The sequence below is a fragment of the Myxocyprinus asiaticus genome, chromosome 11 (assembly GCF_019703515.2).
Source record: "Myxocyprinus asiaticus isolate MX2 ecotype Aquarium Trade chromosome 11, UBuf_Myxa_2, whole genome shotgun sequence".
Taxonomy (NCBI): Eukaryota; Metazoa; Chordata; class Actinopteri; order Cypriniformes; family Catostomidae; genus Myxocyprinus; species Myxocyprinus asiaticus.
The window spans coordinates 15,198,073-15,213,296 of record NC_059354.1 but is presented as its reverse complement, the minus strand read 5'-3'; the positions used below and the strand labels follow the sequence as shown (position 1 = coordinate 15,213,296).

Below are 15,224 nucleotides of genomic sequence, written 5' to 3'. Positions count from 1 at the left end.
AACTATGAGAAGAAAAAAAAATTCACACTAGGTCAGCCATTATGGAGGCAAGAATTTAGGTTTTTTTCTGTTGAATCCCAAGGACTAAGTGCCATTCTGTTTTTGTTTTTTTTATGTCAACTGACAATGACAGGGCTCGTGCGAGACTCTTAAACACAGCCAGACACAGGACAATGGTCAAAAACATCCATCTAGCAAGTTTACATAGGAAAAAATATTGAAAAACAGCCAAGATGGACACAAGAACACTTTCGGTGTGAACGGCTCCAAACATGATCTGTTACGACTAGGTCCCTTCCAGTACTACTGTAGACACATATAAATTGCTCTGCCAGGTTTATGCGCCTGCTGAATCATTTTTGGAACATAGCGTGCAAATATAAACTACTAAACTGCCAACAAGAAAAACTACTAAAAAACAAACAAAAAAAAGTTATTCTCATTTACCACAGCTGTGACTTAACTGAACTGAGTTTGAGTCGGTGCAATCAAATTAGAAAGGCAAACATTTGCATGGAAAATGATTATTTACTATACATCATATTAAAAGTCAAATTTGTATCATTAATGTTCTAATAATGCACATTGAACGGTGCCACTGCTGATTTTCTGCATTTAAGCAGCATTGTACTTCAAAAACGTAATTACTTTACATTTATGTAATTATTTTTCTTCAGATTAACCAAGTCATGCAGCTGATCTCCCAAGGAACAGCAATATGACACACTCATCAAATCCCAGCTGTGAGCACTCAAGTGAGGACAATTTTATCCACAAGTGTGCTGAAATTTTCATTGGATGCTCAAATCCATGAGGTTATAACTGATCAAATTATTAAAAGCTGTAAAATCGTTTAAAATAATAATGGGGAAAATGTGTTTTCCTTGATTGCATAAACCTATTAGAGGAGATAAAAATGTAATATTTAACTCAGACACTGTATAAACAGAGCGATTATAAGCATGGTTGATGCAGCAAACAACTGTTATACAATTTTGTTCACTTCTTCAGTCAGGTGGGAGAAAATGATTTTGCTTTAATGGTTATGGTAAGCAGGTCAGAGCAGTTGAATTGATCTGTACATTTGAATTTAGAACTCTCAATTAGCTCTATACATGTAGAATGGAATAAGAGTTACGAATGCTTCTCCTTGACGAGAACATACTGTCCTAACCACTGCAAAAGTGGCTTATTCAGCAATGTTCTTGGCTTTTTAAGTATTAAGTCAAAAGGCAGATTTTGAAGGCTGGAGCAAAGGTTAAGGTGACAGCAGGATCAATTTCTCTACAGATGAACTGATGCTATTGTCAATCTCTTGTAAAAATGTTTTCAGTGAAAAATAAGTCTCTCTCCTGAATGAATGACATGTGCCCGGCTAAAAGATCCTGAAGAGAAGAGCAATGAGGGGCTGTCAAAGTACATGTGCATGGTGGTAGAAAATGAGCTTCAAAGATGATGGCTGAGAAAAAAAAAAACAATGCATGCAGAGTCTTTGGATTCACAGTGTTGCCCAATGGTTTAACATCAGAGAGCCCTCTGATCTCATCTGCACACCCCCTGAGTCTCTGGCAGCCAACCAAACCTTGACTGAGCATAACTAATAACTGGTAAGTTGGCCAGCTTCATTTCCCTGTCAGTGCATTTATGGATGGAGATCTGTGCACATTCCCAATTGAGCTGATTATCCAACCATCAAAATCCAAAAGATCAATTGCGGCCCCCTCTCAGTCAGAGTAACAGAAATAAATAACCTCTCCTCAAAGGGATGTGGGCTAGGTGCGGGTGAGACCGGTTATGTTGCTTTGTAGCATGCAAAACCACAGTATGTCTCCAGAGATTTTCTGGTGCAAACAGGTTTGTTGTTTCAGACACTGACCATGCATGCGCTAAACATACAGCCATGACCTCTCAGCAGTGCAATGAATGTTTAATGAATGGCATTTCAAGTCGTTTCTTGTGGCTAAGGCCATTTGTTTGTATATCAATGGATACAGAGGTGAGAAAAATATTACATGGTTTGTTTTTTTAAACATATAGGGATACGTTTAAACATATAATAGATATATGGATTTGATATGTTGACAAATAGCAAAAAAAATAAATAAAAAAAAATAGAATCGGTCTCACTAACTCTCAAACTACTTATGTTTGTATACATATATTATATTTTGACAATCAGAAGAAACATCTCCAGGAGGTCAGAAGTAAGAAATATGACTTCTTGGAGATGATCCTCCTGATTGTCCATTAGGCTAATTTTTTTTTTAATTATGGCCTTGGCTACTGACTTTGCTAAAATCTTTTGTTTTGTTTGTTATTGATTGTTTTGGATAATTTTTGGTAACGTAAGATCTACTTTACTTCAAGCATGTGTTTTTCCCCCAAATATTATGTAAAGCATTGTGGCCATAAAGCTTTACCTTTTTAGAAGGCTGACAAATGCACTCTGACACTGATAGAGGCACCACTTGTCTATAAATACCTTTATTTTATCTAGGGGGTCCTACAAGCCTTTTGATCTAAATATGATGCAGCTATATATCTCAACTGCTAAGCCTAATAAGATCACAGGCCTCTGATGCCTAAGGCAGAGGTCCCCAACCCCCGGGTCGCGACCCATTACTGGGCCATGGAAGAGTTGCTTCCGGGTCACGAGAACGTTCTGGGAAAAATTTTTGTGCAGCACTGATATACGTACTTTGCGAGGCACTATCCAAAATGTACATAAAAGCCGCGATTTCAGAAAACATCGGTTCCACTCTTCCTATAGATGAAGTTACTGTTTACAAACAAATGCTCCACCCTGCCCTTTTCTGGTTCTTTTGGTAGCCCAGAAAAGAACTGCCGTCTATGGGCGCTTCGCTCAAATTGCGCTGAAACTGCCCAAAAAGGTTGAAACATCCCGTTTTCCACAGATTATTGGAGATTAGGGCTTCTTTAAACTTCCACACAGGATTTTACATAAATGATGATAATTCACAGGTCACCATCATTATCACATCTGCTCTATTAGACCGAATTGACCCTCAGCAGCTGTTGGTGGATATTAACTTTTTTACGAAGACATCACGCTAACTCTGATCGCAAACGGCTGTTCTTAATTTCCAAAGTGCTATCACTGTGACAGATATGAGGTCAAATATGATCTAACTAATATATGATCAAGATCACCATATAAGATATAATGGGAGGAACAGATCCCGTCTCCACCGCCGCAGAAGATGGACTACTGTTTGTGAAAAGATAAGTGAATAAAAATAATGCAATACTGTGAAAATTATGTCTTTGCATTTATTTTGAAAGCAGTAAATAATATTTTTCAATCAAAACGGCTGTTATTAAGTTTTGAAATGGAATATGTTCATACTGAAAAATATTGTGGGTTAATAATTTAAACAGTAAAGACACATATTGCATGTGTAGTGGTAGTTTTTATTTTTATAAATCACATTTCTTAGGCTTTAGAAGTGTGTTAAACATGTGAGGATGTGTATTCATCAACCTGTTACATGCCCGACATAATCATACAGGCTAATTAAAACAAGTTCAAACATGTTTTGCTGATATTTCAGAAAAGAACCCACATAATTTCTTCACTGTAAACCATAGATAAACCATTTATAATAACTTTTATTAACATTAAAAGACATTATTACATTCTATAAAGCTTAAAATATTATTAAAACTGCAGCGCTGCCTTTTTCCACCATTGAAATCTGCTGCTTGTAATAACCCGGAAACAGGGTTTCCTGCAGTGTGACATCAGAGTAATTTCATCTATAGCCAGTGTTAACATGAGTGTGAAACTACCGACAGGCCGGTCCACGAGAATGTTTTCAAAACGAAACCAGTCCGTGGTGCAAAACGGTTGAGACCCCTGGTCTAAGGTACTGTCCTCCAAGTAACTTTAAGTCTCTAGTGAGATTATAATAATTTGCCCCTGTTATAGAGCTCCTGATTCCAGAGATGAAAACCTGAATTTGAGACACAGACTTGAGTCGCACAAAAAAAACATTGATTTGAGACTTCATAGACTTGGGAGTCCAAATCAAAGAACTGCGAAGAACACAAGTCTTCATGTCTACACTGAAAACATTTTCTCTGACAACTGCAACATTGTTTAGATACAAGGAGACCTCTCATGCACTTTCTGTTGCTTTTTCCTTGTGAAAATATGCAGTGCTTACTTTTTCTGGGACATCCCTAGAAATAATACATTGAAAAGTATATAAATTTAATTGTCCTGCAACAGGGTTTATAAAACTAAACTGTCATGTATAAAAATGTTTTACCTAAAGACATTTAAACTTGACAAACTCATGACAAAAAACAAAGACTTGACTTAGACTTGGCATTCAAAGACTTGACATGGACTCGTCACAAAAGACTTGACTTGGACTCTGTGTCCATGACTTGAGAATTTCTGCCTAATTCGAATTTAACTTTTCTTTGGCTTTACTTTCTTTGCACATCACTGTAAGCATTAGAATGGAGAGCTTTATGAAAGAGCACATACCTCCATATACTTCTGAAGTGGAGGCAAGGAGTAGGCGAGCTCCGACTCGCTTGGCTAAACCTGTGAATAGAAAGAGACATGAGGAAATCAGTTGGTAAATTGAATCTAACCAGGTAGAGTCTGTTTCATCAATCTACCTGCATCTCCCATTGGGAGAGTCGGACAATAAAACCAGACATCATTCAGAAAAAGCCTGCAAGGTTACAGCAATCTAACCACATCAGGATCAGAATCTCAGCAAAAGAATATTAATGCACAACAATCCTTTCACAGCTCAATGTTTGGATTGAGGATTTAATTTGTCATTATTGCTTTAAGCGTTTTGGCTGGCTGGAACAATATTGAGATAGTCACTCTATTATTGTGGGACGTGCATTGCATGGACAACATAAATGATTATATGCACACTGATGCATTAAGATTCTGTCACACAATCAGCTTGTTAGTGACCAAAGACATCTTTTAACAGCAACAGTGATTAATTCTACACCTAATCCTAAAACATGTGAGAAATTTGCACTTCTGTCAGTCTAGTTCAGATGAAAGCAATTACCAGGCCCAGACAGAATCTGCAATCATTATTGCATTTTCGGTGCTGATTTTGTGGAAAAATATGTGGTAATCTGCGACATCGATTTACACATGTTAAAACTGCTAAACTGAGAAAGTTAAAAGAATGTAAGCAACACAGAGATTGGAAGTGGAATGGAGTGACAGCAATTGTCCCTCCCCATTCAAAGCATTCTGTAATCAATCCACTTAAGCTACACTCTGGGTTTTCCATTCCCCCCTTTCTCCTCAGTCCACTCTCATTAGTGAGAGAACCCTTCTCCAAGAGATCCTGGAGCAAAAGAAAAAACAGGTGTGCTCTGACTTCGAAAAAAAACCTGCTCCTTGCTCGAGGCAAAACTCTCCTTCCATTCCACACCGCTCACATACTCTGATCTGGAACACCGCAAACAGAAGAGCGATCCAAAAAGTGTCCAAGTGCTGTTATACTAAATATCATCACTCTTGGAACACCTTTTGCCAATCATATTAGAGGACTGAAACTAATTGTTGTATAGTACTTAATTAAATGAACAGTTAATGGGCAAGAAATGTGTAAAACTTTATGAATGACAAGCATTAAAATTCTGCAGATAGCTGAAGAATTTCTCTTAAATTCTGTGGGCACAGATTCCGTTTGTAATTGTATGTAATTCCAGAGAGGAAAGGGGAGAGGATTCATTTCATGTCAACACAGAAAAGACAGCTCAGGAAAACTCCATCACCAAACCATCTATATTCTGGTTCTTACAGTTCATCTATTCTATTGTACTTACAGAAAGTGGACGTCTGATTGAAGAGTGCAAAGAAATGGAATAGAGCATGATTGAAAAGGGGCTAACCTTTTCCAATTGACAGCCACAAAATCAAATGGAAATAAATGGTTTTCATCCATGTTGCAATTTCTGGTTTTACTCCCACAGTTCCATTAACGAAGACAGGGGTACCTTTTCAAGTGGTACACAGAACTGTAAAGCCATTTTAGTTTGTTGAAAATATAATTTACTTGTGTATTTAGGATACAAAAAAATGTAATTAGCATTAGCAAGACAAAGAAGGTGTCCATTTTATTTTTCAAATGTTTTATATATATATATACACACATATATAAAAAGAAACGTCCTCTCACTTTCAACTGCTTTTATTTTCAGCAAACTTAACATGTTTAAATATTTGTATGAAGATTCAACAACTAAGACATAAACTGAACAAGTTTCACAGACATGTGACTAACAGAAATGGAATAATGTGTCCCTGAACAAAGGGGGGGTCAAAATCAAAAGTAACAGTCAGTATCTGGTGTGGCCATCAGCTGCATTAATTACTGAAGTGCATCTCCTCCTCATGGACTGCACCAGATTTGCCAGTTCTTGCTGTGAGATGTTACTCCACTCTTCCACCAAGGCACTTGCAAGTTCCCGGACATTTCTGGGGGGAATGGCCCTAGCCCTCACCCTCTAATCCAACAGGTCCCAGACTTACTCAATGGGATTGAGATCTGGGCTCTTCGCTGGCCATGGCAGAACACTGACATTCCTGTTTTGCAGGAAATCATGCACAGAAGGAGCAGTATGGCTGGTGGCATTGTCATGCTGGAGGGTCATGTCAGGATGAGCCTGCAGGAAGGGTACCACATGAGGGAGGAGGATGTCTTCCCTGTAACGCACAGCGTTGAGATTGCCTGCAATGACAACAAGCTCAGTCCGATGATGCTGTGACACACCGCCCCAGACCATGACGGACCCTCCACCTCCAAATCCATCCCGCTCAAAGAGCACAGGCCTCGGTGTAACGCTCATTCGTTCGTAAACACGAGTCCGACCATCACCGCTGGTGAGACAAAACCGCGACTCGTCAGTGAAGAGCACTTTTTGCCAGTCCTGTCTGGCCCATAGGCGACGCAGTTGCCAGTGATGTCTGGTAAGGAACTGCCTTTCAACAAGCCTACAAGCCTTCAGTCCAGCCTCTCTCAGCCTATTGCAGACAGTCTGAGCACTGATGGAGGGATTGTGCGTTCCTGGTGTAACTCGGGCAGCTGTTGTTGCCATCCTGTACCTGTCCCGCAGGTGTGATATTCGGATGTACCGATCCTGTGCAGGTGTTGTTACACGTGGTCTGCCACTGGGAGGACGATCAGCTGTCCTTCCTGTCTCCCTGTAGCGCTGTCTTAAGCGTCTCACATTACGGAGTTTATATATTATTTATTTATATATATATTTATATATATATAAAATCCATCACCATCATTTCTACCACAAAATTCTATTAAACACAATACAGAATTTGAGATGTGGTGGAAATTACACTAGTGGGGATCTTACGAATTTCACAAAAAAAAATTACAATTTAATAAATCTCTTGTGATACATGTACATACACTGTGGACATCTTTTGCAGACAAATAAAAAAAAAGATAGTGTTTGAAAAATGTTTTAACGAGACTTTACTTTCTATATATCCACAATGTTGAAAGTGCCTGATGTTCAAGGAACCCCATCCTATTTTAGTTGCATGGCAAAGCTAATTTAGACACTTTATTTTCCCCATCCATACAAATATCATGTGTGAATTTATTGATATATTGTATTCAGTAACTTAATACAATATTTTAATGTAATAACATGTTTAAGTAACTTCTGACATTATATCAAAGCCAGATTGTTATGGTATAAAGATACTTAAATATGCTGTCAAAACTAAGAGTAAGACTGGTTTGTTGGTGGGCATGTTATGTAGTAATATAGATAGTTGCATCACTGTTCAACTGTCAAGTCAGTGAAAACGCTGGCTGTGAAAATCACAGTGAAATCTCAGATTCCCCGGCCTAGCACCAGCACCATTTTGGTGGAAAATGGGTAAGAGTGTTCCAGTTCTTAAACCGTTGACTCAGTATCCTGACTGTAACAGGATAATGGATGCAGGATGCGAAATATGCTCTTGCTTTGTCCTGCTATGAAAAAGCCTACACTTTTTCTATCACTACAATGTTTTAAAATGTTTTGAAAACACAGAGTCTTTCCACTGCAACACTAAAGTTTAGCTGATCTGTACCCATTTGAGGAATTGTTGACATTACTTACCCAGCATGTTGAGAGTCCCAATGGTATTCGTTTTCAGTGTCTTGATAGGGTTGTACATGTAGTTGGGTGGTGATGCAGGGGAGGCCAAATGATATATCTGGTCAACTGAGGAAAGAATGGAGGGATTTAGAGTGATTTGGAATGTAAGAATTTGAAAATGGAGTGGAAAAACACTGTTAATTGAGGAGGTTTTTTACTAATTATTATTTGTATTGATATTTAGCACCAAGAATGTTTCCAGATTGGACAGAGAAAAACATCCCTTTAAACCAATGTAAGCATCAACCAACTGTGCAATGATTGCAGATACTTAATTGGACCTACAGCTAGTCCAACACAACAGCCTAAATAGACAGTAACCATCTGCCAGTTCATATACCCAACCAAATTTGTCATCTTGCTATTGCAAATGCAAATGATTAGTGCCTGAGGGGGGACTATTATGGCTAAAGATTGTTATCAAACATTTTAATCAGTCCAAGAATCTTCAACTTGTCAACAAAGTTAGCAAACATTGTACTGTTCCAAGAGAAACTTCAGGGCGCTCAAAATGCGACTGGCATTCAGCCAATGGGCTAATGTTTGCAACACAGCCAGGAGTGAAATCCACAGATAAGGGGAGGCGTACTGCAACTCATACAGCATGAAAATATGTCACCCAATAGCATGCATAGACACATGGCAGAAAGGTCATGTTATACAATATCTAACATCCTCATCTCCATCCTTTTATACCCATCCTTCATTTTTGATATGCAGTCTGACATGTAGAATATTAGGGGAAGATGTGAATCAGACGGACATCAAGCATGAAAAAGTCAATATTATGGATGCAGAACAAACAAAAACACTTACACCTCATTCAGCCCTCATTTACCATGCCCAACCGAGATGTGGTATTAGACATTGATAAATAAAAGAAGGTTGAGGAAGGAGATGAGTTGAAAGAGTAGCTGAGGCTGAAAAAGAATGAAAAATCAGAAGAGTGGCTCACAGTAGCTGGCAAAATCCAAGCCTGGGCTATGCATTAGTTGGTATGGAGGCATGGAGCTAGAATCCATTAAAGTCTACCCATAACGTCTCAGCTGAGGATACATAACAGTGAAGACAAGGGCACCAACATACAAGCCAATGCCTACAGCACATCTTGTTGAGTAGCAATCATAGCAGTCTCACAGCAATTCTGTGGACTTTCATCAAAGAGTCTACAGCACATTCCACTTAGCTAGGAAGTGAATGTTAGATGTGTAAAATGACAAATCACAGTTCATTTCTGGGACATTTTAGTGCAGTTAAATCTGAAATTAATGACACCAAAAAAATTGATTGGTTAAGCAATAGCTCCAGAATTGTAATGACTTTACCTTTCCAGCTGCCTGTGATTACTGGAGAAAGATTCTCAAAAATCTATTTACAGAGATTGTACTCACAAAGAGTAATTTTTAGCTAATTAAATAGTTTAGAGCTGAGCAAAACCTGGAAAAAGTGTTATTATAGTTAACGAAAATGATTTTAGTTTTCATTTTCGTTAACTAAAACAAAAATAAAAACTTTATTATTGGAAAAAACTGAAACTAAACTAAAATACTTTTTCATAACTCCAAAACTAACTAAAATAAAATAATTATTTCAAATTCATTTTAGTTTTAGATATTCTAGGGTGAATATGGGCAAAGTGGGACACTTTTGGAAATTTGACTTGATCCAAACGCCACATAACCTAACATTATACCTTTGAAGAAAGCTTAGGATGTCTTGTACCTTAGTCAAAAGCAAAAATGAAGAAAATTTCAATACTGGGAGGTAGAACCTTTGAAGACCCTCTTTTGACCAAATTCCAGATTTATTTTTTAAGCAGTACAGGTAAAGTGGGACAGATGGGAAAAGATTCTCTAAAAAATATCCAAAAAGTATTTGGAATTATTTTTATATTTTCTTATACACTTTTACATTATAACATTGTTAACTTTAACTTTTTTTATAACCTTAACAAGATTTAACTCAAATTTCTGTTATTTTCTTTACCATTGCTTTTCCCACCAGTGGTCATGAAACGAGCTCTTTCAAACATCTCAAAGATTATCAATTTAAAACCTCAAAAAGATAAAGGGATAGTTGACCCAAAAATGAAAATTCTCTCATCATTTACTCACACTCATGCCATCCCAAATGTGTATGACTTACTTTCTTCTGCTGAACACAAATGAAGATTTTTAGAAGAATATTTCAGCTCTGTTGGTCCATACAATGCAATTCAATAGGGTCCAAAATCTTGAAGCTCCAAAAAATCACAAAGGCAGCATAAAAGTAATCCATAAGTGGCTTAATGCATGTCTACTGAAGTAACCTAATCTGTTTTGGGTGAGAACAGACCAAAATGAAACTCCTTTTTCACTGCAAATCTTGCAATTGCAGTCTTAAAAAAATAAAATAAAAATAAAAATCCCTTTATAGTCACTCAACCATATACACAAGTGCAACAGTGGTTGAAAGTCTTGGGTGTAGTTCCAAGCAACATAGCAGTATGACAATTACAATAAACATCTAATTTACACATAACATAATTTACACATCTTGTTACACAACACAATATACAATATAGACATAATAATATACAATATACAGTAAACACAAAATAAGAAGACTGAATACAATAAAAATACACTGTACCCCCCATGTAATCAGTGGAAATAAATATGAAGTGTTGTGTTGACATTCAGCTGTCGGTTGATAGTCAGTTACCAGTGTGTCATTAAGAGAAGTATAACATGTTAGTCCAGTCTGAGGCTAATAAAGTGCGGTGCTGATATATGTATCGTGAGCGATCAAGAGTTCAAAAGTCTGATTGTTTGGGGGAAGAAGCTGCCATGAAGTCGGCTGGTGCGGGTGCTGATGCTGCAATATCGCCTGCCTGATGGTAGCAGTGAGAGCACCCCATGGCTCGGATGGCTGGAGTCTCTGATGATCCTCCGAGCTTTTGTCACGCACACAGTCTAGAGGAATGGTCATGATTTCAAGCTCGATTACACTTACTAGTAGTGTTCGCAGAGTGCTAGATGGCACTGGGAAATATAATCAAGCTTGAAATCATGATTGCCACGGATACTGCTGAAGTCAAGATTTACAGCAAAAAATGACTTAAATATTGATCTGTTTCTCACCCACACCTATCATATCACTTCAGAAGACATGGATTAAACCACTGGAGTCAGATGGGTTACTTTTAGGTTGCATTTATGTGCTTTTTGGAGCTTCAAAGTTCTGTTCACCATTCATTTGCATTGTATGGACCTACAGAGCCGAAATATTCTTCAAAAAAACTTCATCTTCAGAAAGTCAAACACATCTGGGATGGCATGAAGGTGAGTAAAGGATGAGAGAATTTTCATTTTTGGGTGAACTATCCCTTTAATTGTTTACTCCCCAAAGATTAGTTTAGTAATGATTTATAATAATTTAAGGAAATACATGTGGATACAGTGTTGATCAAGCTTAAATGTCCTTTGTCACCCATACTCCCCATATATTATAAATTTAGCAACATTTACAATCCACATTAAACATGAAAATACCACTAGATATACGTAACACAAGACTCCTATGAGAAATGCAATGTTAGACTTTGGCAGCCATTAAATACTAAAACTAAAATAAAAACTAACTAAACTGAAACTACAAAACACTGAGAAAGCGAAAACTAAACTAAAACGAACAGACTAAACTAAAACTAAACTAAATTGTAATGACAAATTGAATATAAAATAGAAATAAAAACTAAATTAAAAATCCAAAACTATAACAACACTGCTTGGAAATCACAATTTTAAAATTCCCTGTTATTCCCAGGTTTTCCCTGACTGTGGATTCATCTCCATGAAATTCACAGCTTCCATAAATCCAACAACACAACTTCTCCCAACTAGTTAACTGCAGCAGCCTGGTAACTTTTGTCAGACTGAGACTAAAAAGCCTGTGTGCTTCCACTCCCAGAGGCGACAAGAAAGTCAAATTGGAACTGATTTCACCAGTAATTGCCATTACAGTGCCCATAATGTACCAAATGTGGGTGTGCTGTCAGAGGCTGAGACCAGATCCAAACTGCCTGCTGATAGACAATTTATTAATTAACATGAACTGGGTTGTTATGCAATCTGTGTGGGGTCTCTTTAGCATTTCCTGTGGCCTACAAAACCTTGACAACATATTAATGTAAAAGACTTGCTAAAATGTTATGTCTGAAGTGTTTTTAATCTAAGTTTTCAATATATGTAAAATTAGAGCTAGGTATAGACAGCCACCTTACAATATGATACATACCGTTTATCACGATTCAACATATCGCAATATACTGATATGTATTTGATTTGATTAAATTCCAATTCATTTGGGTATATTTCTGTTATATTTTCCATTTTGCTTACAGTACTGTGCAAAAGTTTTAGGCACATAAGATGTTTCACAAAAGCATTGTGATGGTTATTTATATCTTCAGCTTTAGTGTGTCAATAGGAAATATAAAATGTTAGACTCCCAAACATTACTTTTGCAAATAGAAAAGATTAGAATAGAAGAACAGGGCGCTCTGCAAGAGATGGCATTGCCCCCACAATACATAAAGAGACAGAAGCAATTGAGACAGCCTAAATAGATAGAAGAACTGTGGCAAATTCTCCAAGAAGCTTGGAACATCCTATCTGCCAACAACCAAGAAAAACTGTGTCCAGGTGTACCTAGGAGAATTGGTGCTGTTTTAAAGGCAAAGGTGGTCACATTGAATATTGATTTAGCTTTTTTATGTTTACTGGACTTTGTATGTCAATTGTTAAATGAAAACTATTTATGGCATTAGTTTTGAAGACATCCTCACTATGCAACATTTTTCAAAAGTGCCTAAAACTTTTACACAGTACAGTGTGTGTGTGTGTGTGTGTGTGTGTATACACACACACACACACACACACACACACACACACACACACACACACACACACACACTTAAGCAATATCACACTCGCAATCGTACTATATGGCCCTAAATCAGCACTGCTGTGATTACCTATGGCCATGTGCCTGCGGCCGAATCACAGCAGTGCTGATGTAGCTTGTTTATGTTTACTGGACTTTGTATGATGTTAATTGTTAAATGAAAACTATTTATAGCATTATTTTTGAAGACATCCTCACTATGCAACATTTTTCACAAGTGCCTAAAACTTTTGCACAATACTGTACATCAGGGAAAAAAAAAATCTCTCTCAGTTAATGCTGTTAATTATACAGGGGACATTCTAACTTGGTGCATTATGATAATTTTCATAATTTTCATCATTCCCATCACTTTGGGTCACATTTTTGCTTGAGAAGAATTTCTAACAGAGCTGAAATACTCTTCTAAAAATCATAATACATGTTCTGCAGAAGGAAGTAAGTCATACACATCTGGGATGGCATGAGGGTGAGTAAACAATGAGAGCATTTTTATTTTTGGGTGAACTATCCCTTCAATATGTGGTACATTTGCAGGAAATTATTGCCAGAAGTTTGCAGCAGTTAATATGTGTTTCACCATGTTTTACTAAGTGATAAATTGTGATGTTTCACATAAAGTTGTGCATATCATATGCCTCACCTTCGATATAGAGAGGCTCCACCACATCATGGTTGATCAGCTCAAAGTTCTCGTGACCAATCCAGTGTTCTACATTGCGTTTGCGGCCAGTGAAGAAATTATCCACCACGGTCACCTCATGACCATCCATCATCAGTTTATCAGTGAGGTGAGAGCCCACGAATCCTGCCCCACCAGTGATCTACCAGAGAAAAGCAGTCATAAGAATCATCTAAATCAAGTGACATCTTCACATATCACAAAAAATGACTTTATTTCCTTACGTTTGCAAAACATTCAAATTAAGCAGTGGTCTCCAAGAGTGTTCAGTTTTCCCGAGGGCTCTGAACATGATGTTGAATCTCAACATGGGTTTAGAATCAAAGCAGGGAGCAATCAGAGCAATTGAGCAGCCTTCCTGCACCCTGCTGTTTCCCACTTCAATTTAATGTAACTCCACTCTCAATTATCTGTGTGTGACGCAGCCTATCGGTAGACTTCCTCTCCAACTATATAGTTACTTCAGTGTAACATACAGCTGCCAAATCCTTACTGATCATGCTTGAATCAGACACTGTAACCTTATAAATGTATGGGGATTTCTACATAATGCTTCACTATTGGTCCAATGAACAAATTTAGTAAGGTGCAAAGGATGTCATGTATCTACGATAGAGAAATGAGTTACAATCATTGTTTTAATGAAAGAGCAGGACTATTAGATTTTAAGACTGCTGTTGAGAAAAGAAATTGACTTCTCACCAAAATCCTCTTTCGATCCTTCTCGGACAAGAATTTTACAGGTGGGTACTTCTGAGTAAAACTGTAAAATAAATGAAAACTTTGAATACCATAGAGTGAAGCACCTTGTTGACTATTAGTCTTCTGTACAGTATGTCTACTTTATAAAGATACTTAAATGTCAGTTGCACATAATAGACACACACAAAAAAGAATAATAATAATAAAGGTGCTGTAAGTTATTTTTTGCTAACTTCAAAAACACACCCTTTCTCCAAAACCCCACCCAGCAAAGACATGTCTGCCAAACCAACGTCACCAAACTTGGACACGCAAAATGATTCAGAGGCAGAGTGCATTTCTGGCTGGAATTTTTTTTGATGAGCATGGGCCGCTCCCCTGACTCTCTTTTGCCATTTACAGAACTTAGGGCTGTCACAGAGATGGGTGTGATTTCTCAGCAAACCTATTTCAGAGACATTGGGACTGATAGGGACATTTTATGCATGGTACTTCAAATTTATACAATTGCTTATAGCAACTTTATATAGTAAACTCAACTAATAGACACAGAAATACCTTCAAGCATCAAAAATAAACTCTGTTCTCATTGCAAAACATACATATCCACTTGTCAATATGACATGAGGAATCAAACTGTCCTTGATCTTTTCACATATAAAAGGTGACTGTACTATAAAAACATACTGTAAGTTTCAGAACTGAAAAC

General features: G+C 37.4%; 1 protein-coding gene across 2 annotated transcripts in view; it reads right to left on the bottom strand.

Annotated features, from left to right (window-relative positions):
• LOC127448596 (UDP-glucuronic acid decarboxylase 1) overlaps positions 1–15,224 on the bottom strand; it is a 119,797-nt gene that overhangs the window by 60,371 nt on the left and 44,202 nt on the right. For both annotated transcript variants that reach the window (XM_051711262.1, XM_051711261.1), the window contains exons 5-8: positions 14,516–14,576; positions 13,775–13,955; positions 8,146–8,250; positions 4,517–4,576 (exon numbers count right to left, since the gene is read on the bottom strand). In XM_051711262.1, coding sequence (XP_051567222.1) covers positions 4,517–4,576; positions 8,146–8,250; positions 13,775–13,955; positions 14,516–14,576 — 407 coding nt within the window. The remainder of the gene's footprint in view (positions 1–4,516; positions 4,577–8,145; positions 8,251–13,774; positions 13,956–14,515; positions 14,577–15,224) is intronic.